At 38.8% G+C, this 27,492-nt stretch overlaps 5 protein-coding genes across 14 annotated transcripts in view; 3 read left to right on the forward strand and 2 right to left on the reverse strand.

Moving 5' to 3' along the window:
* The window catches only part of LOC105425990 (uncharacterized), a 9,483-nt gene extending 1,927 nt beyond the window's left edge, over positions 1–7,556 (forward strand). The window contains 5 exon segments of the mRNA XM_089076856.1: positions 1–420; positions 716–1,808; positions 2,156–2,310; positions 2,471–3,661; positions 3,916–7,556. The exon segment at positions 1–420 is cut by the window's left edge and continues 100 nt beyond it. Of these exon segments, the coding sequence (XP_088932982.1) occupies positions 1–420; positions 716–1,808; positions 2,156–2,310; positions 2,471–3,661; positions 3,916–4,018 (2,962 nt within the window). The 3' untranslated portion in view covers positions 4,019–7,556.
* A 1,035-nt stretch (positions 7,557–8,591) lies between these two features.
* LOC105425989 (NKAP-like protein) lies at positions 8,592–10,917 on the forward strand. The gene is made up of 4 exons (XM_011637037.3): positions 8,592–9,116; positions 9,626–9,719; positions 9,812–10,257; positions 10,500–10,917. The coding sequence occupies exons 1-4, from the start codon at positions 9,013–9,015 to the stop codon at positions 10,675–10,677; spliced, it is 822 nt and encodes a 273-aa protein (XP_011635339.2). The 5' UTR covers positions 8,592–9,012; the 3' UTR covers positions 10,678–10,917.
* Positions 10,918–10,928: 11 nt separating this feature from the next.
* On the reverse strand, positions 10,929–14,843 carry LOC105425984 (rhodanese domain-containing protein CG4456). 5 transcript variants are annotated; one of them, XM_089076866.1, is made up of 5 exons: positions 12,255–12,588; positions 11,962–12,083; positions 11,548–11,748; positions 11,241–11,403; positions 10,929–11,172 (listed from the first exon to the last, which is right to left on the reverse strand). In XM_089076866.1, exons 3-5 carry the CDS (start codon positions 11,675–11,677, stop codon positions 11,115–11,117), a joined length of 351 nt encoding a protein of 116 aa, XP_088932992.1. In that variant the 5' UTR covers positions 11,678–11,748; positions 11,962–12,083; positions 12,255–12,588; the 3' UTR covers positions 10,929–11,114. The 5 variants fall into 5 exon arrangements, with proteins under 5 accessions (XP_088932992.1, XP_011635333.2, XP_011635332.2 ...); XM_011637031.3 differs by lacking the exons at positions 11,962–12,083; positions 12,255–12,588 and adding an exon at positions 14,634–14,843; XM_011637030.3 differs by lacking the exon at positions 11,962–12,083 and having other exon boundaries at positions 12,259–12,597.
* LOC105426038 (uncharacterized) lies at positions 14,352–24,866 on the forward strand. Of its 6 annotated transcripts, none has more exons than XM_025217992.2 (13): positions 14,352–14,514; positions 15,443–15,569; positions 15,673–15,854; positions 15,975–16,237; positions 16,310–16,505; positions 17,058–17,332; positions 17,416–17,816; positions 17,906–18,051; positions 18,182–18,510; positions 18,589–18,723; positions 18,828–19,012; positions 19,129–19,283; positions 20,306–24,866. In XM_025217992.2, exons 2-13 carry the CDS (start codon positions 15,488–15,490, stop codon positions 21,590–21,592), a joined length of 3,636 nt encoding a protein of 1,211 aa, XP_025073777.2. In that variant the 5' UTR covers positions 14,352–14,514; positions 15,443–15,487; the 3' UTR covers positions 21,593–24,866. The 6 variants fall into 6 exon arrangements, with proteins under 6 accessions (XP_025073777.2, XP_088932980.1, XP_088932977.1 ...); XM_089076854.1 differs by lacking the exon at positions 14,352–14,514 and adding an exon at positions 14,965–15,089; XM_089076851.1 differs by lacking the exon at positions 14,352–14,514 and adding an exon at positions 15,019–15,367.
* Positions 24,848–27,284, reverse strand: LOC105425986 (peptidyl-prolyl cis-trans isomerase sig-7). Its single transcript, XM_011637032.3, has 4 exons — positions 26,869–27,284; positions 26,271–26,761; positions 25,848–26,089; positions 24,848–25,690 (listed from the first exon to the last, which is right to left on the reverse strand). The coding sequence occupies exons 1-4, from the start codon at positions 26,936–26,938 to the stop codon at positions 24,988–24,990; spliced, it is 1,506 nt and encodes a 501-aa protein (XP_011635334.2). The 5' UTR covers positions 26,939–27,284; the 3' UTR covers positions 24,848–24,987.
* Between the last annotated feature and the right edge of the window lie 208 nt (positions 27,285–27,492).

Raw genomic sequence — 27,492 nt, forward strand, 5'->3', positions numbered from 1 at the left:
CGGTGGTGGCACTTGCGGGTTGGCCGAGTTAACGTGCCGGGACGGCCGCTGCGTGCCGATCGACGCCTACTGCAACGGCCAGGATGACTGCGGCGACGGCAGCGATGAGCCCAAGATGTGCACGCCGTGCAATCGCACGTACCACGGCCGCGAGGGACACACGTACAAGCTGGACTTGCCCAGGCCCGCCGAGGAACGTCTGCCGTTCCTCTGCCACTTGACGTTCACCGCGGCCGGCCAGGGTTACGGCGAGCTGGTCCAGCTGCTGTGGGACGCGTTCAGCGTTGGTCGCGTCGACGCCAACGCCGACAACTACTACACCAGCTGTCCCGAGGGCTCGCTTCAGCTTGCCGAGCTCGGTAGACATTTCACCGGCGGCTCGTGGTGCGGCGTCAGCGAGGGTCGCGCGTCCTACTACAGGTACTCTCCCCGGATTTTCCCCAAAGTTGTCTCTATTGTTGTTGTCAAATTCAAACACGTTTTACGCGAATCTACGTAGATTATCAAGCGCGATCTTTTTTTTTTTTTTTTTTTTATGCGACAGCAAACGAAAATGAAACGGATTGCATAATTTAACAGCGGTTCCCTTTTACTCTCGTTAAAAATCATCACGATGTAATACGAATCAATTGATCACTTTCTACAAAGTTCAAAATGCTTTTTTTATTATTAATAATGATGAATAATTATCGATTATTATTAATAATGATTGCAGCGAAACCAGTACGGTCACTGCCTCCATACGGCTGTTCCACGCGCCGTCCTCGGTGCCGTTCGAATTTCGTCTCCGTTACCGCTTCGTCGCGCGCAACGAAGCGGTCGCCCGACTGGGTAAACCAGAACTGCCGATCGAGCGAGGTTCCCCGGTGCCGGGCACCTACTGCTCTCGCAACTTTTACGAATGTCACCTGAAGCAATGCCGGTTGCAGAGTCCGAATTATCCGGGCGAGTATCCGCGCAACGCCAGCTGCCTGATCACCGTACGCCAGAAGGAAGTACCTACGTGCAAGCACGCCATGATATCCGTCAAGAGCACACCCACCGGTCCGGTCGGTCTCACCACCACCACCACCACCGTCAACACGAGTCTCAGCGTCTGGCAGGACTGTTCCCCGGAGCGGGATCGTCTCATCTTCCGCGATGGCGCGCGGACGGAAGATCCGATCCTCCTGGTGTACTGCGGCGGTCCCCTGCCGCAGGTGACCGCGCGCGGTCCCGCCATGCAGGTGGAATTCCGCAGCTCGCCGGTAGCGATACCGCTGGGCGCTTCGTCGCTGCGGCTCCAGCTTGAACTGCGCGTGATCTACGTCGACTCGGACGGTCTGGATTACGCCAAGGGCCCGCAGGGCTGTCACTTCTTCGTGAACGGCACCGGCGTCGGCAGCAAGCGAAGCGGCATCATACGCGCGCCTCTGCACGCGCTACCGCCCGGCTCCAGCTGCACGTGGAACATCAAGGGCGCGATCGGCGACCGCGTGTGGATATACTTCTCGTCGTATTCGCAACGCGATCTCACCGGCAACGTCGTCGAGAACAACGGGAACAACTCCAGTCAGACGCCGGACATCTCCGCGGCGTCGGTGTGCGCGGTTAAGCTCATCTTCTGGGACGGCGCGCCGAACACGGGTCAGCCGATGGCCACGCTGTGCGACGACACGCCCAAGCTCTGCGCCCACGCGGCTCTTCGTAATGTCACCAGGAGCACGAGACCGTGCACCGAGGACGAGAGCTACCTGACGACCGCCCCGAGCTTGACGCTGCGCATGGAAACCGTTCTGGGTACCGCCCTCCATCCAATTAACTTTCACGTAAGTATCGCGATATCGCATCGTCATAAAATCTCTTCGGTACCTTCAGGTTTCATTAGGCAATTTAATACGATCGTAAATGTATATCTTTCTTTTTATTATAAGTCCTTTATCCACAATTTAAATAAGATTATCTATTTTATCTCCACTCAGTGGAGTTCGTGTGTCGAGGAGCAGAGAGTTCCGTTTGCTCACGTCCCATATTCGATGGAATTTTCTAATGGATATTCTAATATTTGACTCGGAGAGTCTAATATTTAACTGACCAATTAACGATACGAGCAATCGAGATCCATTCGATATATTGGATTTCCATTGCTCGCATTGATTTCCCTTTTTATTTCTAGGCGCGATACGAGTTTGTCTCCACCGTTCAAACTGGCGAACCTTGGGGCGATGGTATCTGCAGCCGCGTATGGCGCAAGATGCAGGTCGGCGAGGTGATGTCACCGCGTGACGTACGTCTGTTTGGACGGGGTGGCGCCAGCAAGCTGGATTGCAGGTAGGGATGGGATTGAAGCTGGGAATGACGAAATGATAGTCAGTTTGAAAGACAAAAAGAGGACTTTTATGCAAATCCAGAATTTCAATGTGATTTCTTTCTGCCTTCCCCTATATTGGATTTGATTAGAATTTATGAATACATATTGATTCCGATGCAGGTATCGCGTGGAAGCCGGCAGCGGAGAGCGAGTTCGCTTGACTTTGCATAACGTGAGCCTCGGCGAATCCACCATGTGCATGAGCGATTCGGATCCACACACCGGTAGACCGCGTTGCGTCCAGGAAGTAGGATCCAGGGAAGCGCGTTTGGTTATTTATGAGGCACCGTGGCGGGACGTGAGGCTACCCCGGGCGTGTCTGTGCGACAATACGTCGCACCTGCCGCTCACGTATATCTCTTCCGGCCGTGCGCTGGAGATAACTTTCTTGGTGGACCAGCAGGCACCCCACGAGGACTTCGAGACGCTCTTTTTTTACGCCACCTTCGAGCTCATCCGCGTGCCGGAGTGTCCGCGGAAACAGAGGATCCGCGGCGAGGGTGGCGAATTGAGATTCGTCACACCCCCGCTCTCGAGACCAGATATCTATTGCGAGGGTCTTCCATGGCTGGTGGAAGCGCGCGAGAACCGGTCGCTCTTCGTTTTGACCTGGGGCTGGTTTCTGCCGTTGGAGCCACCGCCACTCACCGGTCCCGAGACGTCCAGCGGCGTCAGCGGTACCAGTGGCGGCGGAAGTGGCACCAGTAGCAGCGGCAGCGGCAGCGGCAGCGGCAGCGGCAGCGGCAGCGGCGATCAGGTCAAATGCCCGACCACCAATCGCATTCTCCTCTATTCCGGCTGGCCGCCAAAGTTGTTGAAGGTGGTGTGTCCGGCGGAACCAGGCTCCCGTGAGTTCACCGTGCACGTGTTCTCGGAGGGATGGCTGGGCGCAACAGAGGAGGGCGAGTGGCCGGGACCACCAAGGCCGCCCGCATTACTGTTGGATTTCGTGGCACGAGAACCCGGTCAGGCGGCTGCTTCCTGGCTAGAGATCTCCAAGAGCCGCGCGGCATTGCGCCGGCAGCTGCGTCTTCCGGAGAGGATTCCAGGGGGAATAATGGAGAACGATACAAACGGCATGCCGTCGTACATCGGTGATTGTCCGCACAAGTGTCCCGAGTTGGGGGCGTGCATCGCCGCCAGTCTCTGGTGCGACGGCCATGCACACTGCCCGTCCGGTCACGACGAGGCTAACTGCGGGAACGGCGCGCGGCTGCTCGGGCTGCTCCCGCCTACCATATGGCTCGTCGTCGCCGGCATCGCTGGAATTGTCACTGCCTTCGCGTGCCTATTCACTATTCTTATTAGCAGGTAATACGAGAAAACTTGAAAAGTGAGAAAATCGAAACTAAACTTCTCGATATATCACCTCTCTGTTCAACGCTATCTGTCAAACGCTATTATCGATGCGATGGTAGAGGTGCTGTATTATGTAACAGCAGAGAGTGAATTAAAGCAAGTGGGTCTTGAAAAATCAACAATGTGAAAGATAATTGTTATTTGAAAAAAATATTTTTCTTGTTTTATTATCATGTGTCCTCATTTTCGTATCTCCATTGTTTTAGATCGAAAGCTCGCACAAAGAGACTTCACTACAAGGGGCCGAAGAAGAGCAAGAAGCCGCGACGTGCACCGACGGAGGAGACGCTCCTTGGGGCGGCGTCCTGACAACAGCCGCCCGGTTTCGTGGAATACATTCACGTGGACCGGGAAACAACTGTCTAGCGACGCTAACTCTGTGCTTCACCGTCCAATGACTAACACTCTCTACTCGATAAATCCTCCCCCGTGGTGCCATATATGATATCGCGCATAACGATAGCACGTTCCTCAGACAGAACTCTACCGCGCGCTTCTTCCTCCCCTCGTTCCCTGCGTCGATTCCGAGTCGACATGGAAAAAAAAAAAATCTATCCACCGAATGTCTTCTGTTTGCGTGATATAATTAGTGACATACTTATTTGTGATAGTCCTCTACATGTATTTAATTATAATTACGCGCTGTGTTACCTTCATGTACACACCCACACACGTGCGCGCGCGCGAATCTCTCAACTTAGGTATAGCTTTAATCGCGTCTCGATGAACGGAAAGTAAATCCCGTGAAGCTACGCGGACGATTTCGGACGAAGTCTACCTTTCAAACGCTATTATTACCTGACGATAAACTAATTCGCGCGTTCTCATACACATAGCGATAATTATTTTAGAAACTAGAAGAGAGAGAAAGAAAGAGAAAGGACGAGTCGTATATACCTCTCGTGAGTTATTCTAACAAAATATATATATATATAAAATATAGACTAGGGCCGAGAATAAAAGAGCGTTTTAATAAGATATATATATATATAAGATCATATATTTCAGAATTCAAAACAGAAAACATTATATGGATAATGAGGTTAATTGAACAATGTTGAAGTATAAAGTATGTAGCCATCGACAAAGATAAGGTCAGAGTTCGTAGAATACATAGGATGATACACACACACACACACACACACACACACACACACACACACACACACACATACATATATATATATATATATATAGAACGAGGAAAGCCCGTGGTCTCGCGGCGGAACTTAACAAATATACTGCCTTTTACGCACGTGGAAATGTTCTGATGTTGAGGAAATTGCATTAGTTTAATATCTTTCGTCTTTCGATTCGAGTTCTAGATATCGCGTAATACATAAAATCATTTCATCTCCGTATCTTCCAAAAGAAACATACTTATATCGTTTTTATACATTCTTACAGAAGCATATACATATATATATATACATTATTTTTATATATTATTACGAGACATATATTAATGTTACCGATTCTTATTCAAATTTAAATTAATTCATGATGATTTTCGAATATTCGCGGTTGCATTTAAGCAGAAAATGCGTCATCCAATATCTAGACGAATATGTTTATTTATTTATTTATCGCATACAATGTGTGTACATGACATAGACTATAAGAAAAGTGGACAGCACAAGAAGGAAAGTCTGAAAGCGCATTCGCACCATATATATAAAGTCGAAGCAATATTCTAAAACGATGAGACAAAAACGGCTCATGCGGTCAAATTTAATATTCTTTGTTCTACTAGTATTCTTTGGAATAACAAAATACTATTACAGGTACTATAGAGACCGCGGTCCATTTAGCGCTTCGATGAGTGGATTTCTTCGTCCTGATGTGTCAATCGAAGCATTCATGGCGTTAAATGGATTTGCAGTCAGAGATATAAATAAATAAATATATATATATATATATATATATATATATATATATATATAATATTATATATATATATATATATATATATATATAAAATATAAAATATTACGATATATCGAGAGAAAACGGTTTTCCGGTTCGATTCGCTCGACCATTCCGACTTTCTTTGCTTTGACTTTTTCCCAAGTAGTTTCTCAGAGTCTTGTACATATAATCTCTGATATGAGTATACATGTATATATTGCATAGGGTATATTTCAAAGCTTTACTGACAAACTTCCGGAACATCCTTCCGTTGTGACAAAGGAACGCTTCCCATGTTCGTCATTACTCTTCACGCGTTGTTCTTTATCTTCCTCCTCCTTTATTGGAAAAATCGCGAGCGGCTTTCCGGCACTCCGATGTGTGTTCTGGAAGCTTGCCAAGGGATTCTGAATATCTCCTATAATGTTAATTTTATACTATGTATACATAGCGATACACATAATGAAGCGTAACATGTTACATGTGCGTACACACGGGGCGGACCCGGTCGGTCTCTAAGGGCGATTTCAATCGAGATCCAATTAACTCAATCGACGATTAATTTAAATTGCAAAATTGCAAAATTGCTGAAAGCAAAATTTCCCACTATATAGTTCGCTATCCCTTAATCTAATTTCTCTTTCCTTAAATAAGAAAAAAATTAATGATTTTATTTTATGTTAAAATAGCACAGATATATTACTGGATAAGATTAATTAAGTTAGTTAAGTCGGAGTTTAATTGAAATCGCCTCGAGTTTCTCTATTGAATGAACGAATTCTGCCAAGGGAAGCTTTGTTAAGCTCGTGTGTCGGATTATGCAGTTAAGGCATCGAGGATTGCTGATAGGAAATTATAGCTAAGCAATTAGGGCAAAGCGAACTGAAATCAAAGGAATAATTCCAATTGAGAATTCTGATCTCCAATTTGAATTCCGCGATTTTCAATGCATCGTCTGACCCCGAATTCGGCTACTTGTACTACGTTGCATATACGCGAAAGATTACTATTACATTTAATTAACAGTAAAAAGGTAAATGTAAACATTTTAATTGATAAAAGAGCTCATGCTCATGCAATATGACATTTTTAAAAAAGTGTATATTTTATCGATTAAACTGCTCACATATCGCGTTTTTTGTATCTTTTAACGTATAGCGATTTTTATAGCCCAGATGAAAAATTCATTTCTTGTAGCTTGTAGTTAGATATTCTTTATCCTTTCTCTTTACAATAATATATTTTATTTTAATTTTAAATGCAGACAATATAATATAATGCTGCTATAAAAAGTAGATGTTTTCAACCGCAATGGATTTTAATCGCTCTGAAAGTGATAAATAATTTCATATAATCTACCATTCCATTTAATGCTTTTATTGTAAATTAATTTTAATCTTGATTTAATTAATTTTTTTTATCTCTTTTTTAAACTTATACAATAAAAAAAGAAAAAGGTAAATTAAATCGAGGTTAAAATTAACCTTTATTGGTAGAAGTAAACATAAGTCTATTAATATTTTATATATATACATATATATTTTTTTTATACATTTTTAATCGACCTCGAGTTTATACACGCGGTTTAATCAACCAGATCAATTTAAATTCATTATAGTAAAATACGCTATTATTGTTAGTACACTTTGTCGAATTCGGTTTTACAATGGGTTTTACGTACACAAGTGTATATATATATGCATATATGTAGTTAAGATAACAATAGAGAGAAAAAGAAAGGGAAAAAGATAACTATGCACCGGACCAGTAGAGAGATCATTAGCGGAAACGTTTCGAATTGTGAAAGCTCAAATTCGCTCATTACTCGAAAATCGCAGTGCGCTGCAATATATTATACAAGAAACCACATAAAAGCACTGTGCCACTCGTGTATACACACCAATTTCAATAAAAGCGGCAGCTCTTGTCTTGTAGGAAATATCATGACTGACATACGAATATCACTTACGAGCAGAATTTAAGATTGGACGATAACTAATTAATAGTTAATCAATTCAATCAAGTGATAATGTTAAAAAGTTAATTACTTTTATTTAAATAAATTTCAAATTAATTAATTTTTTACTTTAATTCGTTACATTTTAAAATATACATTAAATTTAATTTTTTAATGTTAAAATTTTTTGTTTTATTTCTCTTTTTTTTGCTTGTAATTATTTTATTGTTTAAAGTAATCTAATTTTTTAAAAATTACGACTTAATAGTCTAGTATAAATACTTTTGAAAATTAAATTAACTAAATTTTATTTTAAAGATTAATTGAATTTTGATTTTAAACCAAGTTATATTTTTGCTCATTTAACGAAACTGAATTAATTTTATAGTTAATTAACTTTAATTTAACTTAATTTATAAATTGATTAACTTGACCAATTTTGAAAATTTACCTTTCATCGCACTGTAATTCATTTCGAAGTGAATCGGTTTACCGCGAATGCCTTCGATTCAAATCTAAACCTTTCGAATCGATAATTTCGATATGTTCTTTTCCATAGTAGCGATCTTCTTAAATTTTTTCCACTCCAATTTTTTTTAGACCAAATATAGACGAATTTTCAAATTCATTGATTAATTAATTGCATAATGTGCAAATGCTGCTTTTATAGAGCAAAATTGCATTTGCGCATAATGCGATTGATTAGTCGATGAATTAAAAAACTTGCCTTATTTATTGCCAAAAAAAGAAAAGGATGTTTAAAAGAAAAAAAAGAATAGAAAGAATAACTATGTATTCTTGGCTACGGTCCATTTAGCGCTACAAAAGTTTGGAAGCGTTTGATTAACCAATCAAAATAAAGAATTCTATGAAATTTGACCAATCAAAAAATGCTTCGAAGCATTATGCACCAAGTGGATTGCACTCCCTGTAACATTGGCTGCGTTCAGCAGAAAAAGTAGTTTTGCAATTGTTGAGTAAGATTCTTCAATATGATTGGTTTATACATTTAGATCCGTGAGGAACTAAGAGCAAAAACCAATCATATCAAAGATTTTTACAACAGTTGCAAAACTGCTTTCTCCGTTGAACGCAGCCATTACAAACAAATATCTGCCAAAAAGAAAAGAGAAAGAAAACAGATTGATTCTCTGCATTTCATATGTGTTCAGCGGCGAATCTCTAACCTCTCGTTGTCAACAATGGACGTCGCGCACGGAAGGAGATAAGAATGTGTTTTTTCACGTCTCACTTTTGATCTCTGTTCACTAGAACGAACATCCATGAAGAAAATAGAAGAAAAGAAGAAAGAAGAAGAGCAGCAAATCGAGCAGACACAAGATTTTATCGTTTCTGTGCAAGACTGAGTAGAAAGACGAGATTGCGCCTTGACGATAATAGATATTGGTAAAAAAAGAAAAAGAAGAAACGCGAAAAGATGATGAACGAGAAGATGATGGACGCGCGAAGGCGCGAGAGAGAGCTGATAGGTTTACGTGGAGTTCCTGAAGCTTGGAGTAGATCCCCGACGCAAATCGAATAGTACGTAAGCAACCTTATTAGATAGATTTTTGACAACATATTTGTGATTGCTGCATGTATTGTTCTTAGCTATGTGACCTTCGCCGAGAAAAAAATTACTTTTGTGAACAATCACATAGTGGCTTGTGGTTAGAGGTTAGAATTGAGGTTAGAGTTATGTGAATTAACTTGTCAACTTGGCCTAAATGACTATGTTCAGCAGAGAAATCAGATCAGTGAGCATTCAGTGATTCTTCATTATGATTAGTTTCTACACTTACATTCAACAAAGATCTAAAGGCAAAGACCAATCATATTGAAAAATCACTAAGCGCTCACTGATCTGCTTTCTCTGCTGAATGCAGCCAATTCTATTTAAGTCATGGAGTTTTATTATATGACGTGTAATTTATTAGCAATTTATATTTACATAGAGAAAAAATTCTAATTTGCTCCAATGGATCCATATTAGATTCAAAATGATATATATGATATAATATTCAAGTCTTGATTTATTCTTTCATTTACAGTAGTTCAGATGAGGAGGATGAAGATCTAAGCAGACATAAGGATATTACTTCGCCAAAGGACCGCAAGAGAAAGAGGCATGATAGTAAAAAGAAGGTATCAGATTAATTATTGATTTTGAGTAAAAAATATACAATAAATGATATTTATCTATATTAAAGAATATTAATAATATTATTAATCATTAGAAAAGTAAGAAATTAAAGAAAGAGAAGAAAGCTAAGAAGGAAAGAAAGAGAGAGAAGAAGGCGAAGAAGGAAGCAAAGAAAGAAAAGAGAAAGAAAAAGAAAGCAAGGAAAGAGATTGACAGTAATAGCTCTGATGATAGCGACAACAGCGACAGCAGTGGCGAGGAAGTCTGGATAGAAAAAACCATGGTCACTGATAAGCCAAAATCAAAGAAAGGCTCAAGCTCAGATGATAGTGGGGATGATGGTATGGTTGGACCCGCTCCGAAACCACATGTAACTCTTTCAGCCAAAGATTTTGGCAAGGCATTACTACCAGGAGAAGGTGCAGCAATGGCAGCTTATGTAGCCGAAGGAAAACGTATACCCAGGAGAGGCGAGATCGGTCTCACATCAGAAGAGATTGCCGCATACGAAGCTGTCGGTTATGTCATGAGTGGCAGCAGGTAACTTATATAAAATTTTTGAAAATTTGTATTTTTACGTTCATTGCAGAATGATAATAACTGGTCGAAATCTTGTATGAATTGTAAAAAAGACCTATTTTAATTATCCATAAAAATATGAAATTTGTTTTGATTATTGCTAATAAAATTTCTCAGTGTTTTCAAATATCGACGAATTTCGTTAATGAAGTTAAAAATGTATTTGTCAAAGCTATATCATTCTACTTTATCTCTTTTTAAAGGCATCGTCGCATGGAAGCAGTTCGTATACGTAAGGAAAATCAGATCTATTCCGCAGACGAAAAGCGTGCCTTGGCGATGTTCAGCAAAGAGGAACGGCAGAAAAGAGAGAATCTTATATTGGGACAATTTAGAGAGATGATTAATCATAAAAAAATGGCACAGGAGAAGAAGAGTTGAAGATTTTATACTATATATAAAAGATTGATGCAACTTCTTACAATGTGTGCGTGTATGTATATATATATATATATATATATATATATATATATATATATATATATGAAATTACAGGACCACACACGCACACGCGCGCGCGCGTCCTGTAATTTCAATCTCTTGTAAATTGTGCAAAATAATGTATATAGAAAATGATGTTAATGTATATACATATTTAAATAAATATTCATTTTTTTTAAATTTTCATGCAATTATTTTGACAATCAAACGACAACATTTATTTCATCAAAATAAAATTGTATCTTTTATAATTTTGTATAATAGAACGTGTCAAAATTGTTAAAACATATATTAAAGTTAATGCAATAATGAAAATATCCAAATATCAACATTATAATAATAGTTCCATTGTTATAATATTTCACTTTAATATTCAGTTAATTTTTCTTTTGCTTGCTTTCCCAGTCTTGCCAGCCTCCAGTGTAATTATAAACCCTACAAAGAGAATAAATTTAGAATTCTATCGCAGTTCTATTTAATAATTCCAAATGATATTAACATACTTAGTATATCCTAGTTTCTGCATTGTTTCCTGCACCCAAGCACTTCTCCTGCCAGATCGGCAACTGAATATGATTTTTGTATCTTTAGTGGGCTTACGTTTGCCGTACTGGTTTTCAAATTCTTCCTCAGAAAGATTCAAGAATACGTTACTGACATCATCCTCTGAAACAATTATATTATATATTCAATTATTATATTATTTCATTCTATATCAGCATAATAAATAATAATTTTACACATTAATATGATATTTGAGAAATGTGCAGTAAATTTTTCAGATTACTGCGTGCAACAAAAAGTTCTTACTTGGTATATGAATGCTTCCTGGTAATTTACCAGTCTCATTTATCTCATCATGCTCTCTAACGTCAACAATCAAAACATTCTCGTCCTTCTGCGCCTCTAGAAGCTGTTCATAATCGACGTTAAGTGCCATTTCGTTTTCATATAGGTTTGGAATGTCTGTTTTCTGATGCGATATATTCGAAGAATGCAAACTCCGTGTTACTGAAAAAATATATGTATTTTTTATTATCATAAGCATTACATGAAAAATCTTTCAAATATTAACAATACTCTATCCTGTCAATATGAACAAACATCAATATGTGTAAATAAATAAAGAGAAAAGTACAAAAAGTTTCTGAGAAATTTGAAGGAATCGTAGTTATGATTTCTTCAAATCTCCAAACTTTATTACAAAAATAAGAGGAAACGTACGGCTGTCCGTATTCGGATAGTTGGAAGTAACTATTAAAAATCGTCGACAATTCGTTGTTGTTATATATCGGCTTTCACGAAAAAAACTTGATACGAACTTTTGATACAACCGCCGAGAAAATCTGGGATACATAACGAACGTCAATTTTTTTATTGATAAAAGACGATTGCTATCGCAATGATACTATGGACTGATGTATATATGAAATTGCTATCGCAATGATACTATGGACTGGTGTATATATGAAATTGTTTATGACGCGACTTGTCTTCGTCTTTTCATAAAGACCTACCTACATCGCTAATAACAACAGCTGAATGAAACAACAAAATCAAATATTTCACATTAGACATAGTATACGTTTTCTTCTCATTAAAACAAAAGAAACTGAATAGTCTCTCGAGTAAAGTTTATTCAGATAGAAAGGTAGCAACTTCTCGCGTTTTCGATTTACTGACTCGATTCAATTCTGTCTCTTTTTATTTCATGCTTTTTCTCTCTTTTTTTCTCTTATGCTCGACTGAACTCGGAATCAATAAATTGATTATGCTATTTAAATCTTCAACTCTTCTTTAGTTATCATTTATCAAGCTGTGAGCCACTTTTATAAGCACATCGAAAAAAAGATTCAGAATGAGCCTTATAATCCAGAAATTAAATTTAAAAAATTTAAATATCGTGTGTAGTGTAATAATTGATGTGTATATCTGTCAAGATTATAAAAAAATCATCAAAATTAAAAATTGCAACTGAAAAATAGCGTAAATTTGACATAGTCATTACAGACAGTAGAGACCTAAGGTTCCAGGCATATATTTTTTGCATAAGGCATAACGCACAACGCATAACGCAGAGAATCAACCAATCAGAGTCTTGCATTTTCATTACGGGTATAGAAATGGAGGTGATATGGACTATGATTGGTTCATTTTCTTAAGTGTTATGCATTATGCAGAAGTATGTGCTCCCGATCCGAGTTATCATATTCGTATTTTGGCAGGTCCATCACCATCTTTATATATATAAAATGTTTACATTGATAATGCGCTATGATCTTCGGGTTAATACAATAATTGCACTTATTACAGGAATATCTTTTTTAATTAAAGAAATATAAAATTTACTTTAATGAAAATGTTGAGTTTCACGACGCAACAGACGCCACTTTATTATAAAACTGTGACCAGACTCCTATTATAAGTTATAAGGGCTGTGTTCGTTTCTTATTGGCAGTACTGCCAAAATAACATCACAACAGTATACTATCAGTTCCGAAATTACTTTCTTTGCTGCTAGCGTAAATATTATATTGTATTAACAAGATAAAAAAATTGATGTATGAAAACAGTGCAATAAATATAATGAATAAGAAAACTGTCATATTAATATGTATGACTGTGATAAATGCTTTAATTGATACAAATAACGTGCGTTCAGAAATAATACCCAAGTGTATCATTTTATCCTTGTTTAATATTCGATGAAAAACACAGATAAAAGATACATCCAGTTCTGTTTCTGTTTCTGGACTCAACCCTGAATAAAAATTTTTAAAGAATATGTTTCCAAAAGTTTATCAACTACGAATTAAAAATTATATTAATATAATATTGTATCTGAATATTCAGATACATAATTTAAAAATCATTTTCGGTAATAGTAATAGCAATAAATTAAACGAGAGTTCTTAACTTTTATGTTAATTATTTTACTTAATGTTGAAAAAGTAAAAATTTATGTGAATTAATTAATATTTATCATAAAAACAACATTTAATTGCAGATTATCACGCGACGTAATTATGTATGTTTAATTATTTATTAAACTTGATTGGCAGTTAAATTAGAAAGACAATCAAATGGATGTAGTCAATTTACAATTCATCCAAATACAATTATAAAAAAAACTATTTTTGGATTATTATTATTATTAGAAAAGTAATATACATAAATTAATTATATATCTTTTATTTATCAGTCCTTGCTTTACATGCATCTTTTTCATTTACTTTATATTGTTCATTTACTTTATATATTTGTTTCTGCATTAAGTAAAAAATCTATAGTTTTCATTCTGTCCATCTTTTTTTCACTATCCGACGCCATATTTGTATTGCAAATTGCGACTATTGCTGCTTTTGAGCTACGGTAATCGCAATACAAATATAGCTATTGTTTATGACGTCATGACGGAATTAGATACGGTTACAGTACGTTATTAACGTCTAGTTAATAACGTAATGAATTTTTAATATTGTCAATACTGGCGATAATATTCAAACACAATCAGGGTCTCTCTGGCATCTAGCGGTTATATTAAAATGGCGGTCGTGTCAACTCTTAGGCGACTCCATCAATGTAGATTAACTTTAATCTCGGTTCAAGAATTAGAGAAAGAAGAGCAAGTTAAATCGAGATTAAGGTTAATCTACGTTGGTGAAATCGGACATTGGATTTCTCTTGGGTTCTAGGCAGCGTCTATCCTTGTTTAACATGCAATAATAAGCAAGGATAAATAATGCACATCGTACAAAAAATGGAATGCATCTATAGGTATTCGTACTGGAGTGCATTCAAAAATAACATTCGAGCGCATCCAGTTATCATTTTAGTTTTATTTAATTCGATGAATAACAAGAATAAAATGATACATTCGATGTTTCTGAACTTACCCCTGATTGTACCAAGACCTATATTCTGAATCTTCTTTTATCGTAATAAAAGTGTTTTCTAAAAGGAGCTTTCGAATCTTCCGACTTGACTGTGAGCCATTTTTAGAGATACTTTTATAAAACGGATTCAAAGTATGAGTCCAAAGCTACGTTCGGAAAATATCATCCGTCTTCGTGTATTATTTTATTCTTGTTTAAACGACATTCGGTTTAACATTCGGAAACAACAAGGCTAAAATGATACTCGGGTGGTGTTTGCCCTGATGATCAGCCTTACTATGGATTTAACCGTCTTATGTACAACTTAATGCCACGGATCGTTGGTAGCGCGATCTGACGAGGAATGCGTGAACCGGACCTTTTTATTTCTCCTATACGGACAAGTGGAGTGTACTAATTTATCGAAAATAATCACGAATACGAGTTCGGCTCTCTGTTCTCACAATTTTGTATCGAGTGAGTAAATCGAGGTCGAGACGAAGGCTCGTGGACTCGGGTTTCCCATCGCGTATCGCGTCCGCGTTTCAATTTCCGTGGAGGAGCACGACGATTCCTCGCGCGACCACTGGCTTGGCAGATACACCCCGATGACGATACGATGCCATCCCATTGTTTATTTATACGACTCGCCGTGTCTCTCCGAGGAGCTGCGTGCGAGTCCATTCATCTGAGTAAAATTCAGTAAAATCCCTGCGACGGTGCGCTCTGCGCGTACGGCATCTCGTATTTTCTCTGTAACTTCTATGTAACTTCATGTTTTGTCCCTTGCCTATGGATACTGGAGTGTCTCCTGTTCTTTTGTTTTTCAGACGAAACACAAACCAATCCACGTAAATGAGCTGAACCGCGTGAAAATGAGCTCGCTACAGCAAGGGAATAGATTCCTAACTCCATTCTCAAACAATAATTTACAAAGGAAACAATTGTCAATGCAAGGTAGATCTTTGTAAATTATATTAATGATTTATAGTATTTATTGCATCGTATAAATTGATATTTTCACCTTAGAAAAGTATCTATACAGTATATTTTTTTGCAGGCGGTCTTCCTCAAAGTTTGAGTGGTAGCGAGACTGATGTTTCCACATCCAATGAAAATCTGAGCAACGAAGAGAGGTATGTCATAAGGCATACAGCTCGGCAAGAACCACAAGGTCAAGAAAATCAGCAGCAGAGTCCCTCCAGGTCTTCCAGTCACAAGGAGAACATACCAAATATTCAGGTACTGAAAGCAAAATTATAAATCTCGCAAACAAAAGAAGAAGTTATATAAATTTTTTTTCTTTTATGATTCAAAATGTTATCACATCATGGGAAACTAATATGGTTTGTCGTAATACAGGGCAATCTACATAACAGAAACAGTCTGAAAGATAGCTTGAATGGATCGAACAGGAACAGTTTGAAGGAGAGCTTAAACGGTTCCAATCGGAACAGTCTGAAGGACAGCATCAATGGATCCAATCGGAACAGTTTGAAAGACAACTTGAGCAATCGTACCAGTGTGGGTTCCAACAGAAGCAGCCTGGACGTCTCGACGAGTTCTTATAATACTTTAATTATACATAATGCCAATGATGACAACTCATGGGTACCATCTGGAAGGTAAGCATATATTTTTTTAATCAATAATTTTAAATAGTTTATTTCAAATCTCCAATCTGTATGTCTAAATAGGCTGTCAGGCTTAGTGAGGGAACATGGAGATGTGGGTTATCTATATTGTGATGGCAATGGAAAAGGTCATTCTAATAGTCCCACGGTACAATCCTTGTCTAATCTGTCGCACGAGGATTATGTCCACGAGCAGTCTAGTGGCGGTGGCTGTCAGGAAATTACAGATATCCCGGATGATTATCTTAGTCAATCTCAGGTATAATGATCTATCTAAGAATAATACAGTATGAAGTATAATAAATGAATACTGAATTAATAATTACGTAATATAATGTATTACAATAAAATTGATAGTTAACTTATTAGATATAGTAATATTGTAAACTGACTTTAGTCAAGATGAGATTTAGTCTTTTAAGACTTTGACTCATTTGAAGAAACTCATTTGAAGATGTATATATTTTTGTTGACGTTTTTTATTAATTATTGTTTAAATATGTAAATTTCTATCTTTTATTAATTATATCACTGTTAAAAATGGCTAAGAAATTAATCAAAATATTCGAAATTTGTTTTTTTGCGCTTTATATACATTAATGATAATGATATATTTTAGATTTGGTAATTTATTTATATAAAAATTAATATTAGCACAACAAAGTACTGTGTTTGACTTTTACTTGCCTTATTGTTTTTAACATTCTAGAGAATCCATTATTAATTTATTTGTTAAATACATGTTGAAGTGAGCTAGTCATCTCAGTTAAGATGTTATTTTCTAAATTTATTTTTGGTTTGTGCTTTGCAGGTCTTGAAACATTTAGCGAAGGAAGTGAAAGTGCCGCCGTACTCTAATAACAGTGGTAGTTTGGAGATGAGAATACGAGACAGCGACAGGGGGAAACAGAATGATAACGAATATGAAGGCAGATCGACACCGTGCTACGTACCGACGCTATTTAAAAACAAATACAGGCTCTTCGGACCAATGGAGAAGCTGACTGTATCACGATCGCAACCCGATCTGTCCAGGATCAATAAGGCGGACATCGATAATTACAATCTTCGAACGACGTCGCCACGGTAACGTAATATTTTTCGTGTAGATTATGCGTGTACGTATCACGCATTTTGGTGAGATATTTGACTAATATCTGGGTATTTAGACCGCAGACTAAAGGACGGGAGGAGATGGAAAGGGAAACGGGTGAGGTGTGGCCATCGTCGGAGATGATTCAGATAATAATCCAGGAGAATAGCGCGTTGAAATTAGAATTAGATCGTTGCTACAACAAAGTTGCCAAGTCACAGAAACTCGAGCAGGAGATAGCGAAGGTGCATCGCGTCCACGAGGAACTCGCTGCGTCCTGCGAACGACGGGAGAAACTGGAGCGCGCTGCCCGGATGAGGTTGCAGAATGAATGCCGTCGATTGAGCGAACTAAATCGCGCGTATAAAGACCAGATCGACCTGCTGTCCGCACGTACGGATAGTCCGCCGATCGTCGAAACCATGCGAAAGGAGCTGACACAACGTGAGCTACTTATCGGACAGCTCATCACTCAGAGTACGACTAATCCCAATTACTGACGTTCACAGAGTAAAGATGCTACAGATACGATTTTTTATTGTTCTTTTCTATGTGTTCTTTTCTAGATAAAGAGTTGACCGCTGCGAAAGAGAGACAGGAAATTGAGCTGGCTGCTCAGAGAGCTACTTTGCAGGAGCAACGTACGCACATCGATATTCTAGACACTGCACTGACTAACGCACAAGGCAATGTCGTGCGGTTGGAAGAAGAAGTAAATTGATTCATTAATAAATTTTATAAATCCAATTTATTTAAAAAAATAAGAAAAAGAAATTTTGTGTATAATTCAACACTCTTTATTAATGTGGACATTGAATTAAAAGATTATATTTCCATTGTAGTGTCGAAAGAAACAAGTGTACGTAGAGAGAGTGGGCCAACTTCAACGAGCATTGTCTTCACTTCAAGCGTCTAGCGATAGACGAGAAGAGACCGAAAGAAAATTGAGAGGTCAGCTAGAAAGGGAGTTGCGCGAAGGTGGGGGCGGCGGGGGAGGCAATGGCAATGAACAGACGTCGAGTGGCGAAATGATCGCAGATCTAAAACGACGATTACGCGAACGGGATGAGAAGATCATGTCGCTCGAGGGCGACGTCGCGAAATGGGAACAGCGTTACCTCGAGGAGAGCGCGTTAAGGCAAGCAGCCATCGATGCTGCTAGTTTACCAAAGTGAGTAAAATCATTTAGATTTGTTTATTCCTGTTACATATATTCTTTCTTCTTACACGTATGTATCTTTATCATCAGAGATGCGAAGATTGCCGCTCTAGAAAAGACCAGTCAAGATGCGGAAAAATTAATCGCTGAGGCTCGCTCAGAGAAAATGCGGCACATGGATGAGGTACACGCAGCGCAAAAGAAATTGGCCGACCTCGAATCTAGGTAAGAAAATTAATATTTATTAATATTTAACGAAATCATAATGTTGTTATATTCGCAAATCGATCCATTACTTGATACATATACTTGATTTTGAACTCTAATAGAATGAAGGATCTGGAATCCAAGCTGGCCGAGAGGGATGCCATGATTAGAGTGTTGCAGAAACACACATACGACAAAGCGGACAGTAGTAGCAGTAGTGGCGTGGGTAGTTATCCTGCTGCTCACTCGTCTCATTCAAGCACATCGGCGGATCATCACACTGCGTTGACTAGCACGCCGGAACTCGGTAAAAAACGCTCCTTGAATATTATATACAATTTAAGATAATCCTTCGTTTCCTTTTCTGATTTCTGAGACATATAACAATATCTTCTCTCGTTTTTTTTTTTTTTGCACATAAAGTAAGCAGCGTACTCGGTAGTGGCAGCGGTTACGGCAGCACTGGTTCTTATGGCGTTGCAGATACTTATAAGTATAGGAAGCAGGGCAGCTTTGAGCAGACTAATAAGAGTCTCGACGATCAACTAAAAGAGCTGGACTCTCAACTGCTTAGCAAGGTACGCAGAATAACGAGAATATACTATTTCGCATAATTACAATTACAGTTACAATTACAATTACAATTACAGTTTTAAGTATTTAATTATCTCACGCGACTCTATCACATCAGATTTTACTCTAATGATACACATTGTCTATAGCCCATTTAACATCACATTTTGTTCATATTAATGTTTTTCTTTTTTTTTTTCATCAATGGACTTAATTTACGGACGATTTGACATACTTTGAGTTCTTTAGCAACCTTTTTAATACTCGTTGCTGATCATGAAAATATTACAGGTCACATGTACGAAGGTATACTTAGTGTATATGACTCTCTGGTGTATTGTTCATTATCTCGATCGCTTTTTCTTTCTTTCTTTCTTTTTTTTTTTTTTTTTTTTTTTTTTTTTTTTTTTTTTTTTTTTTTTTTTTTTTTTTTTTTTTTTTTTTTTTAATCTATCATGAGAATAGTTAGCGTGTACGTTTGTAAGATAAAGGAGAAATTTCAAATAAGAGATCATAACCACTCAAATGATCGCATTCAAATGACTCAATTGAGAAATAGAAGACGTTACATCCAGACTATTCTCTAATTGGGATTATTTGCAATTGATATAACAGTGTGTGTCTTAACATGATTTTTTTCTTATTTTATTTTTATTTTTTTATTCATTGACATTGTGTTATCTTTGACATTCTCCGAATAACTTTCGCTTTTATAAAAATATGCGTGCAAATAAAATTTTTTATTTATTTATTTATTTATTCTATTCGAACATATATTAACTGTTTGTCGAAGCTGTGCTCAAGTAGATAGCCAAAATAGATCTCACGTTTTGCAAATTAATCTCTCTTTTTTTTTTTTTTTCTTGAATTGTTCCACTAATTCCTCCTTGACTCCTCTCACTTTGTCTCCTATCAATTCGTATTCCCGAATGTGCATGTGCGAGCGTTTTATACAGCGAGCACTAACCCCTTTTCCAGGTCCCGGCCTCCTATCTGCAACCCGTGCGGTCTTTCTTTCTTGTTTCAGCGGGCACTTTGCTGTTTTCCAGGATTCTCTAATCCAGGCACTGCGTCGCGAAAAGGAAAAATACCCAAGCCATTACTGGCGGGTGTAGATAGCACAGGTACATCGAGCACCGCGTCGAGCAAGAGCCGATTGCTGGACGACTCGTCTGGTAGCGGTGGCGACGTGGTATCGTCGAGCATAATCGAGTTCGCCAACGCTGCGGCCAGACTGAAAGGCACGATCTCGCGGCTGTCGGACGGCGCCGGCGGCAGCGGCAGCGGCAGCGGCAGTGGTAAACCGACCGAGGATATGATGCTGCTCGAGAAGCAAGGCAGAAGCTCGCAACGGCAGCGAATGGCAGCGGAGGTGGGCGGCGAGCCACGTCGCGCCGGCAGTCTACCGCCCAGCTCGTTACCGCGACCGCCGAGGGCACTCAAGGCGACTAGCGCGAATTCCCGTTACTGCCGTCTAAGTGACACGGAGACGCGCAAGAAGTCGGATCCCGGACCGGGGATGCTAGACACGTCATCCGCGACGAGCGGCGGCGGCAGCGGCGGTGGTGGCGGCGGCGGTAATGGCGGTGGTAATAGCGTTAGTACCGGCGGCGTGAAAACGACGCGCGATTCCTCCAGCAACATCGAATATGGTAGATTTGACACCGCCACCGCCACCGCCACCGCCACCGCCGCTGCCGCGAAGGCATCGCGTACTAAGAAGAAGACTTCCGTGGAAAGTTTCATGAATAGCTCGCTGAAAAAGTCATCGATCGGTTCGGGTGGCGGCGGCGGCGGCGGTGGAGGAGGCGGAGGCGGAGGCGGAGGCGGAGGTGGAGGCGGAGGCGGAGGCGGAGGCGGAGGAAGCGGCAGTGGTAGTGGTCATGATTACGAGAGGCTTCAGTCCGACACAATCGCGGTCAGCAATCGCAAAAAATCATCGACCGGTTGCATGTTGGAGTCAGCAATGAGGCATCGGGAGATGCAGAATCGCTCATTCATCCCGCCACCGCCGTCTTCGTCCACCACCCGCACTCGTATCGGCGAGTACGGCCGTCTGAGCGACGGGGAATCCTCGGTAGCAGCGGTAGCAGCAGCGGCGGCGGCGGCCGTTCTCAAAGGGGGTGGTAATACCTTGAGGAAGCAAACGGGAACGGGCGGTTCTTCTCGCGGGCAGAGCACCGGCAGCACCGTGAGCAGCAAAAGCGGCCGCGACTCCGGCGGAACCGCCAGCAGCGAGGCATCGACGGCCTCCCTGCCACCCACTAAGGCGAGATCGATACCGCGTCCCAGCAACTACCGCATCCAATTTTGAGTAGCCCTCTTTCTGGACGCGCGTCCAGTGTACCACACCCTGGCCAAAAGTTCAGTTTCACTCAAGGGACCTCGAATTAATTTCGAAATGCCTAATACGATTCGATGAATTTGGACTTAACGATAGATTGGATCTTGCTTGCATCTTGTACGAATACATATTGTATTCGTATCAATGATTTTGGAAAAGGTACATGCAGTGGAGTCCAACAGCTCATCGATATTACATTTAAATTTCTGTAATTTTTGTCATCACTTTGCTACGCAGTCCTGAATTCTTTTTCTTTATCTCGATTTGAATTGCGAATCTCGAGAGAAAGGGAATCTTGCTAATATGAATCTGAACAGAATATTCGATCGTTAAAAACATCGAATCGTATTTGCGTTTTCGATAATCGCGTTCTGACGATTAGGCCTTTTCAATCTGAGCGTATATTTGATACGCATTTTCTGAGACGAGACGCGAGGGGAAATCACGAGTACAAGTTTGACGCCGATACAAAAAGTACAAGCTTTCGAGCAAGCACGATAATTTTTGTTGAGTCTCATTGTGTAACCACCAATTTACGCTACACAGTAAGCAACGCGACGGACGAAGGATGGCCATAACGAGGAAGCGCCTAAAGCCGGCGCGCCGCGCCATTACGATTACTATTCATTATTTAATAAACACCAATCGCCAGGCCATAACGAACAGGAACACCACAATTCATAACTAACGTAGCGACGTAGCATATGACCTAGTCATTACCAAAGTAACTCTCTCGATATAGGAATAGGAAAGAAGAATTGTCTTCCCTAATCGCATTTTTATCTTACACGTAACGGTGGCCTTTTGAAAAGTGCCTTTTTTCTCGCGGGTCGCCTCGCGCGCGATCCATAAGATAACTTCCGTTCGTGTATCCCAGCGCATCCCAGTTCTCCTTTTCGTTTTTACGGAGAAGCTTTCTATTTCGATTGCACACGAAAATCCCTTTGAGCAAAGCTCAATCTTGGGTCGATGATTAGATTTCGAAGAGACCCCCCCAATAGAATGATACCGTGACAAATGAACTTCCTTCTATCCTTCGCAACTCGTTCCCATACCTGCGCGTCTCTTCTTTCCTTCCTTGGGAATGCACAACGACGCGCACAACGTGTTGCTCGATAGAGACGATGCTTCTTTTCTTATAGCTTTATCGTAATAATCGTAATAATTTTTCCTAGAGATCACGTAGGTGTAGAAGAAGGATTATCTCATTTACTTTAGCTCTGTTATCTTAATGTTACTTTTTTTTCAGGGCGTAATGATGATTAAGTCTTCTCGCGCTTAGAAGAGAAAGCGAAACAACGAACGCCAAAGTGTAAAACTTTATTAGATATGTTATCTCTTGCGATATATATCCTTACATCCTTATATATTGTCCTGCTGCAAAATTTGTATGTAATACGTTGTTGTGTCCATTTGACACGAAACAGAAAGTGAGTAAATTAAAAAATATATATATATCGCAACAGATATTATTTATATATATAATTTGCATATGTGTATATTATACAAGGTGATTCTTAATTAGATGCTACTATCTTAAAGGATGAATATGAAATGTAAACACATCCATTAAGCTCCGTTTTAAGTTTAATTGTTAATAAAATTTAAGAGTGATCTCTTATCATGTATATTCTCTTAAAAATTTTTCTAATTTACATTGAAAAGTACATTGAAAAGTATATTTTTGTTTAATTATTTAATTTTCCTAGAAAGTGAGATGATGATATTTTAAAATATCATTCAAAATAAAATAACCATAATGCAAAAGTATAAGTAGAAATTTTGATTTCCGAGATAATAAAAAAGTAACAAAGAAAATAAAGGAAACACTTAGACGAGAAGATTTAAATTTACGCATTAAATGTACGCATTTTTTTCATTTAGCCACTAGACTTCATCTTCCCCAGATAGTTATTTAATTCAGAATCACTCTGTGTATATCGTAAATGTCTCCTAATATAATTCACCATATTTATTTGTGTTACATATTGGAGTTTAGTTATCTAATATATGCACGCATACGCGCTTAATGTATAGTTCTGTTTTTTTTCTCCCCGTTACTTATATACAGCGTTTTATATAATATGACCCAATTAAGCTTAAATATTCTTTCAATTTGTAACATACAGATCGATTGTGATGTAACAAAGCTACGATACGCGCGAATTGAGAATAGACTAGAGCTCTCTGTTAAAAAAAAAAGTATTGTAAAGTAACAGACAGTGTATTCTAAAGTAGCGCAAAAGAAAGCGGAATCGCCGAAGAAAGCCTTCGAGTAAAAAAACGCGTCTTTCATTTCGAGAGTGATATATAAAACGCGCGAAATAAACCCGACGAATGAATCGTAAGACAGGATCGCACATATATATACGCTACACAATGTTGTGAGGATGATAGATAATCTTGCAAATTCAACGATGCGGAATTTTGGCTGAGATACCTCCATCGTACTTTGATTCTTTCTGGGTGATCCAGCTAGGCAAATAATTGCGAATCGCAACTAATCGGCTTCGTTTCCGAGAGATAGCTGGAGGACGAAGCGAGGATGTGCAGTGTACCTTCCTGATACATGCAAGAATACCAAAATTGCGATGTCACCAAAGAAACAAAAAAAAAAAAAAAAAAAAAAAAAACTGCGAGAGCCTGCGGGCTACGTAGCTTATTACCTGCGTGTCCACGTTAAATTTATTATTTATAAATTTATTTTATTTTATCGTTCCTATAAAATTTATTTTATCATTCTTATAAAATGTTCTTTCGTGCGTGTACGAACCAAAGCGCGAGACTTGGTCTCGAAAGTGCATAAGATATTTTCGTAAGAGATTTATTCTCTTAAACTCGAGCGGCAGTGTTCGAACGTATGCCGCCAGATTGTTTTCGCTCTCTATTTTTGATATGGTGGACTGCGACAATCAAAAGTCTTAATCATTCATCATCATACTCGTTATGACGATCATCGATATCACTCTCCGTTGAAATTCTACATTTGTTGAATGAAATCTATGGTTTCGATAGCTTTACCGTATGCGCTCCTACTATAGAGCTAGCTTTTCATGACGAGAATCGGCTTCATCGCTCGGCATCCCGTGAAGGAAAATGCATGCGTTGATTGACACTCCATCAGGTCCGAATTGGTCGATCGTCGATAACAAATATCTTTTTCTCATGTTTTGTACTTGAAAGGCTACTGGCAGTTTTACTTGATGTAAGAAAAAAAAGTTTGAATTACAGTCCCTCTTATAAATTATGCATTTATTCATTTTAATATCACAATTGCAAAGATATTCGTAGCAAATAGGAAACTTTACTTTTATTTAAATATATCTCATGTTCGAAATTCTTTTTAGCTCTTTCATTCCTTTTTTTTATCGTTTTCTTTTATGCTTATGTGATCTATCCCGGTATCTCATATCATCTTCGTCATCCACGGATCTCTTCTTTTCGTTATCGCGATGTCGACGTTCCCTATCGCCATGCTCGTCTTTTCTGCCTCTTCTTTCCAATCTCTCTTCACTCTGGCCCCTCCTTCTTCTTTCCGATCTATCCTCGCTGTGACCCCTTCTCTCGCTGTTCCTATCCCTATCACGTCGTTCCTCTCTTCGTCTTCTGTCTTTTCGCTCGCTATCATACTTGCTTTTCTCGTAGTGATCGTCGTACGATCTATCTTCCTTTCTTCTGTCTCTGTTATCTTTGTCTTCTCTTCGGCGATCGTGCTTTCTGTGTTCGGATGTGTGATCTTTATCGTTATCGTTCTCCCGTTTCCTTCCTTCCTCCCTATTTTTACCATTGTCGTAATCTCTGCCGCGCGATGCTTCTGATTTTTTCGAAGAAGGGTAATTCTCTTCGCGTTTCTTCTTATCATCCTCGTCGAGATACTTAATACCTTTTCCCTTACCACGCCAACGCATCTTAGCGACCGACTGCGAAAAGTCTACGTGTATTCTTCGATCATCGATCAAAACGTTGTCCATCTTAAAGTACGCGTCCTCGCAGCTCTTGCGATCGGCGAATTCGATAAATGCATATTGCAAGGAGTCGCCCGTTTGATGGTCTCTTATAACTTCGCAGCTGCAAGAATCAGTAAATTATGAAAATTAATAAATATATAATGTATATCATAATATAAACGAATATATAAAAGATATAATAAATGAAAAAATTAAATAATGGTAAAAATGGATATAATCAACAATAACAAATACTGTAAAAATAAATGTTCACATACCCAATAATTTTTCCGAAGCGACTGAAGATAATTTCGAGGTCATCATCGTTTGTGACCGGATTTAATTTGCAGACGAACAAGACATTTTCGGGTGGGGCGATGTCCGCGTCCGGTATGTCACCTACAATCTCTAATATCGTGGCTCTCGCTTTCGCTTCTTTATCCTTCTGCATTTCCGCAATCTCCTCCGCGGTCATGCCACCGGTATCATCGATCGCTTCGTCCGCTCCAATCCTATCGCTCTAAATAAATAAATACAAATACAAAGCTAAACATATGGAAAAGATAATGGAAAAAATGAATATATTTTAAATATGTGAAAACTCAAAACAGAAAAAAAGGAAATATGTTTGTGAACTTAATTAATAGGTAACATAAGACAAATGATGATGAGATTATAAATTTATCATCTTCCAAGCGTACCATCAGAGCTTCCTTTGTAGGTTCTGGGCTTCTATCGGGAATTACAAATCCTACAGGATCGTCAAACGGATCCTCCAAAATAACAGTGTGGGATATTCTTATATCCTGATATGGTCTTTGATCCCCATCACAGATGGTCTCGTTAAACTTGAGGATCACCTCCAGTCCCTCTGTGATCTCTCCGAACACACAGTGTTCATTGTCTAAAGATTGCAGCTCTGATCCCAGCGTGATGAAGAACTGAGAGCCCAGCATGTTGTTCCCACAATTCACCATGGACAGCAGACCTATCCGACTGTGCTTGATCTTTGGCATCTGTTCGGCCTCGTAATAACGGGCCTTTTCACCGAGCACGATTCCATACACGCTCTCTCCACCCTTTCCAGTACCAGTGGGATCGCCAGTTTGCGCAATAAAGTTGGTCTGCACCGAGTGGAAAAGATTCCAATTATAGTACTTGAGCTTACATAACTTCAGGAAATTCCGCGTGGCTGCAAGGATAAAAATAATGTACAATACAGATGTGTAAAAGATGATATAAAGATAAAATGGAGATTCAAAATAATTAGGCGTGAAAATACTTGTAATCCGTACTTACTCTGAGGACGCTCTTCAATGTACAGGTCCACTGTAAAATCTCCTATAGTGGTTTCCACTACCACAGCCATATTTGCTATGTGGATTTTTCAAGTATTAAGTAGCAATTTTTTATCATAAGCTTACTTTTTATCATAGAAAATTTTTACTTCAAAACAAAACTCGAACAATACTTTTTTCTTTTCAAACTTTTGTTTTTACATCGAAAAATACATCGATTGAGTTTTATCAAAATTTAAGCATTAAATTAGATCAAGCAATTTATCTATTAGATTATTTTTTTCTCTTCAAAGATTTTTCTCACCGGTTGGTAGTAAAAATCTTCAGTTTAACTTTTAGGTTAAATCAGCTTAGATTAGGTTAAGTTAGTTTAGGTTAGATTACATACAGGGTGCGTTCAGAATTTCTGTCTGTTATCTCGAATTGTCTGTCAATCCGAAGATTTTGAAATTTTTACTAAATTTCGATAAAAAATTTAACACTAAAAGATTGAGATTTAATTTAATTAATTTAATTTATTTTTTTTTATTTTATGATTAAAATTTTTTTTAATTTTGTTTTTTGCATAATTTTCGATTCTCGGTATATGTTTTGTTGGATTTCTTTCTATTTCTTTCTATTTCTA

This window comes from Pogonomyrmex barbatus, unplaced genomic scaffold (genome assembly GCF_055798465.1).
Source record: "Pogonomyrmex barbatus isolate J1 unplaced genomic scaffold, ASM5579846v1 scaffold2, whole genome shotgun sequence".
NCBI lineage: Eukaryota > Metazoa > Arthropoda > Insecta > Hymenoptera > Formicidae > Pogonomyrmex > Pogonomyrmex barbatus.

Excerpts from the sequence above, each read along its gene's own strand:
- LOC105425989 (XM_011637037.3), top strand. The coding sequence starts at position 9,013 with ATGATGAACGAGAAGATGATGGACGCGCGAAGGCGCGAGAGAGAGCTG. Across the intron at positions 9,117-9,625 it reads TCCCCGACGCAAATCGAATA|TAGTTCAGATGAGGAGGATG; the intron begins GTACGTAAGCAA and ends TTTCATTTACAG. Across the intron at positions 10,258-10,499 it reads TATGTCATGAGTGGCAGCAG|GCATCGTCGCATGGAAGCAG; the intron begins GTAACTTATATA and ends CTCTTTTTAAAG.
- LOC105425984 (XM_025217993.2), bottom strand. The coding sequence starts at position 12,094 with ATGTATCCCAGATTTTCTCGGCGGTTGTATCAAAAGTTCGTATCAAGT. Across the intron at positions 11,404-11,547 it reads AGGAAGCATTCATATACCAA|AGGATGATGTCAGTAACGTA; the intron begins GTAAGAACTTTT and ends TAATTGTTTCAG. Across the intron at positions 11,173-11,240 it reads CAGAAACTAGGATATACTAA|GGTTTATAATTACACTGGAG; the intron begins GTATGTTAATAT and ends TTCTCTTTGTAG.
- LOC105426038 (XM_025217992.2), top strand. The coding sequence starts at position 15,488 with ATGAGCTCGCTACAGCAAGGGAATAGATTCCTAACTCCATTCTCAAAC. Across the intron at positions 16,506-17,057 it reads ATTATCTTAGTCAATCTCAG|GTCTTGAAACATTTAGCGAA; the intron begins GTATAATGATCT and ends TGTGCTTTGCAG. Across the intron at positions 17,333-17,415 it reads CTTCGAACGACGTCGCCACG|ACCGCAGACTAAAGGACGGG; the intron begins GTAACGTAATAT and ends CTGGGTATTTAG.
- LOC105425986 (XM_011637032.3), bottom strand. The coding sequence starts at position 26,938 with ATGGCTGTGGTAGTGGAAACCACTATAGGAGATTTTACAGTGGACCTG. Across the intron at positions 26,762-26,868 it reads CATTGAAGAGCGTCCTCAGA|CCACGCGGAATTTCCTGAAG; the intron begins GTAAGTACGGAT and ends TTATCCTTGCAG. Across the intron at positions 26,090-26,270 it reads CTACAAAGGAAGCTCTGATG|AGCGATAGGATTGGAGCGGA; the intron begins GTACGCTTGGAA and ends TTATTTATTTAG.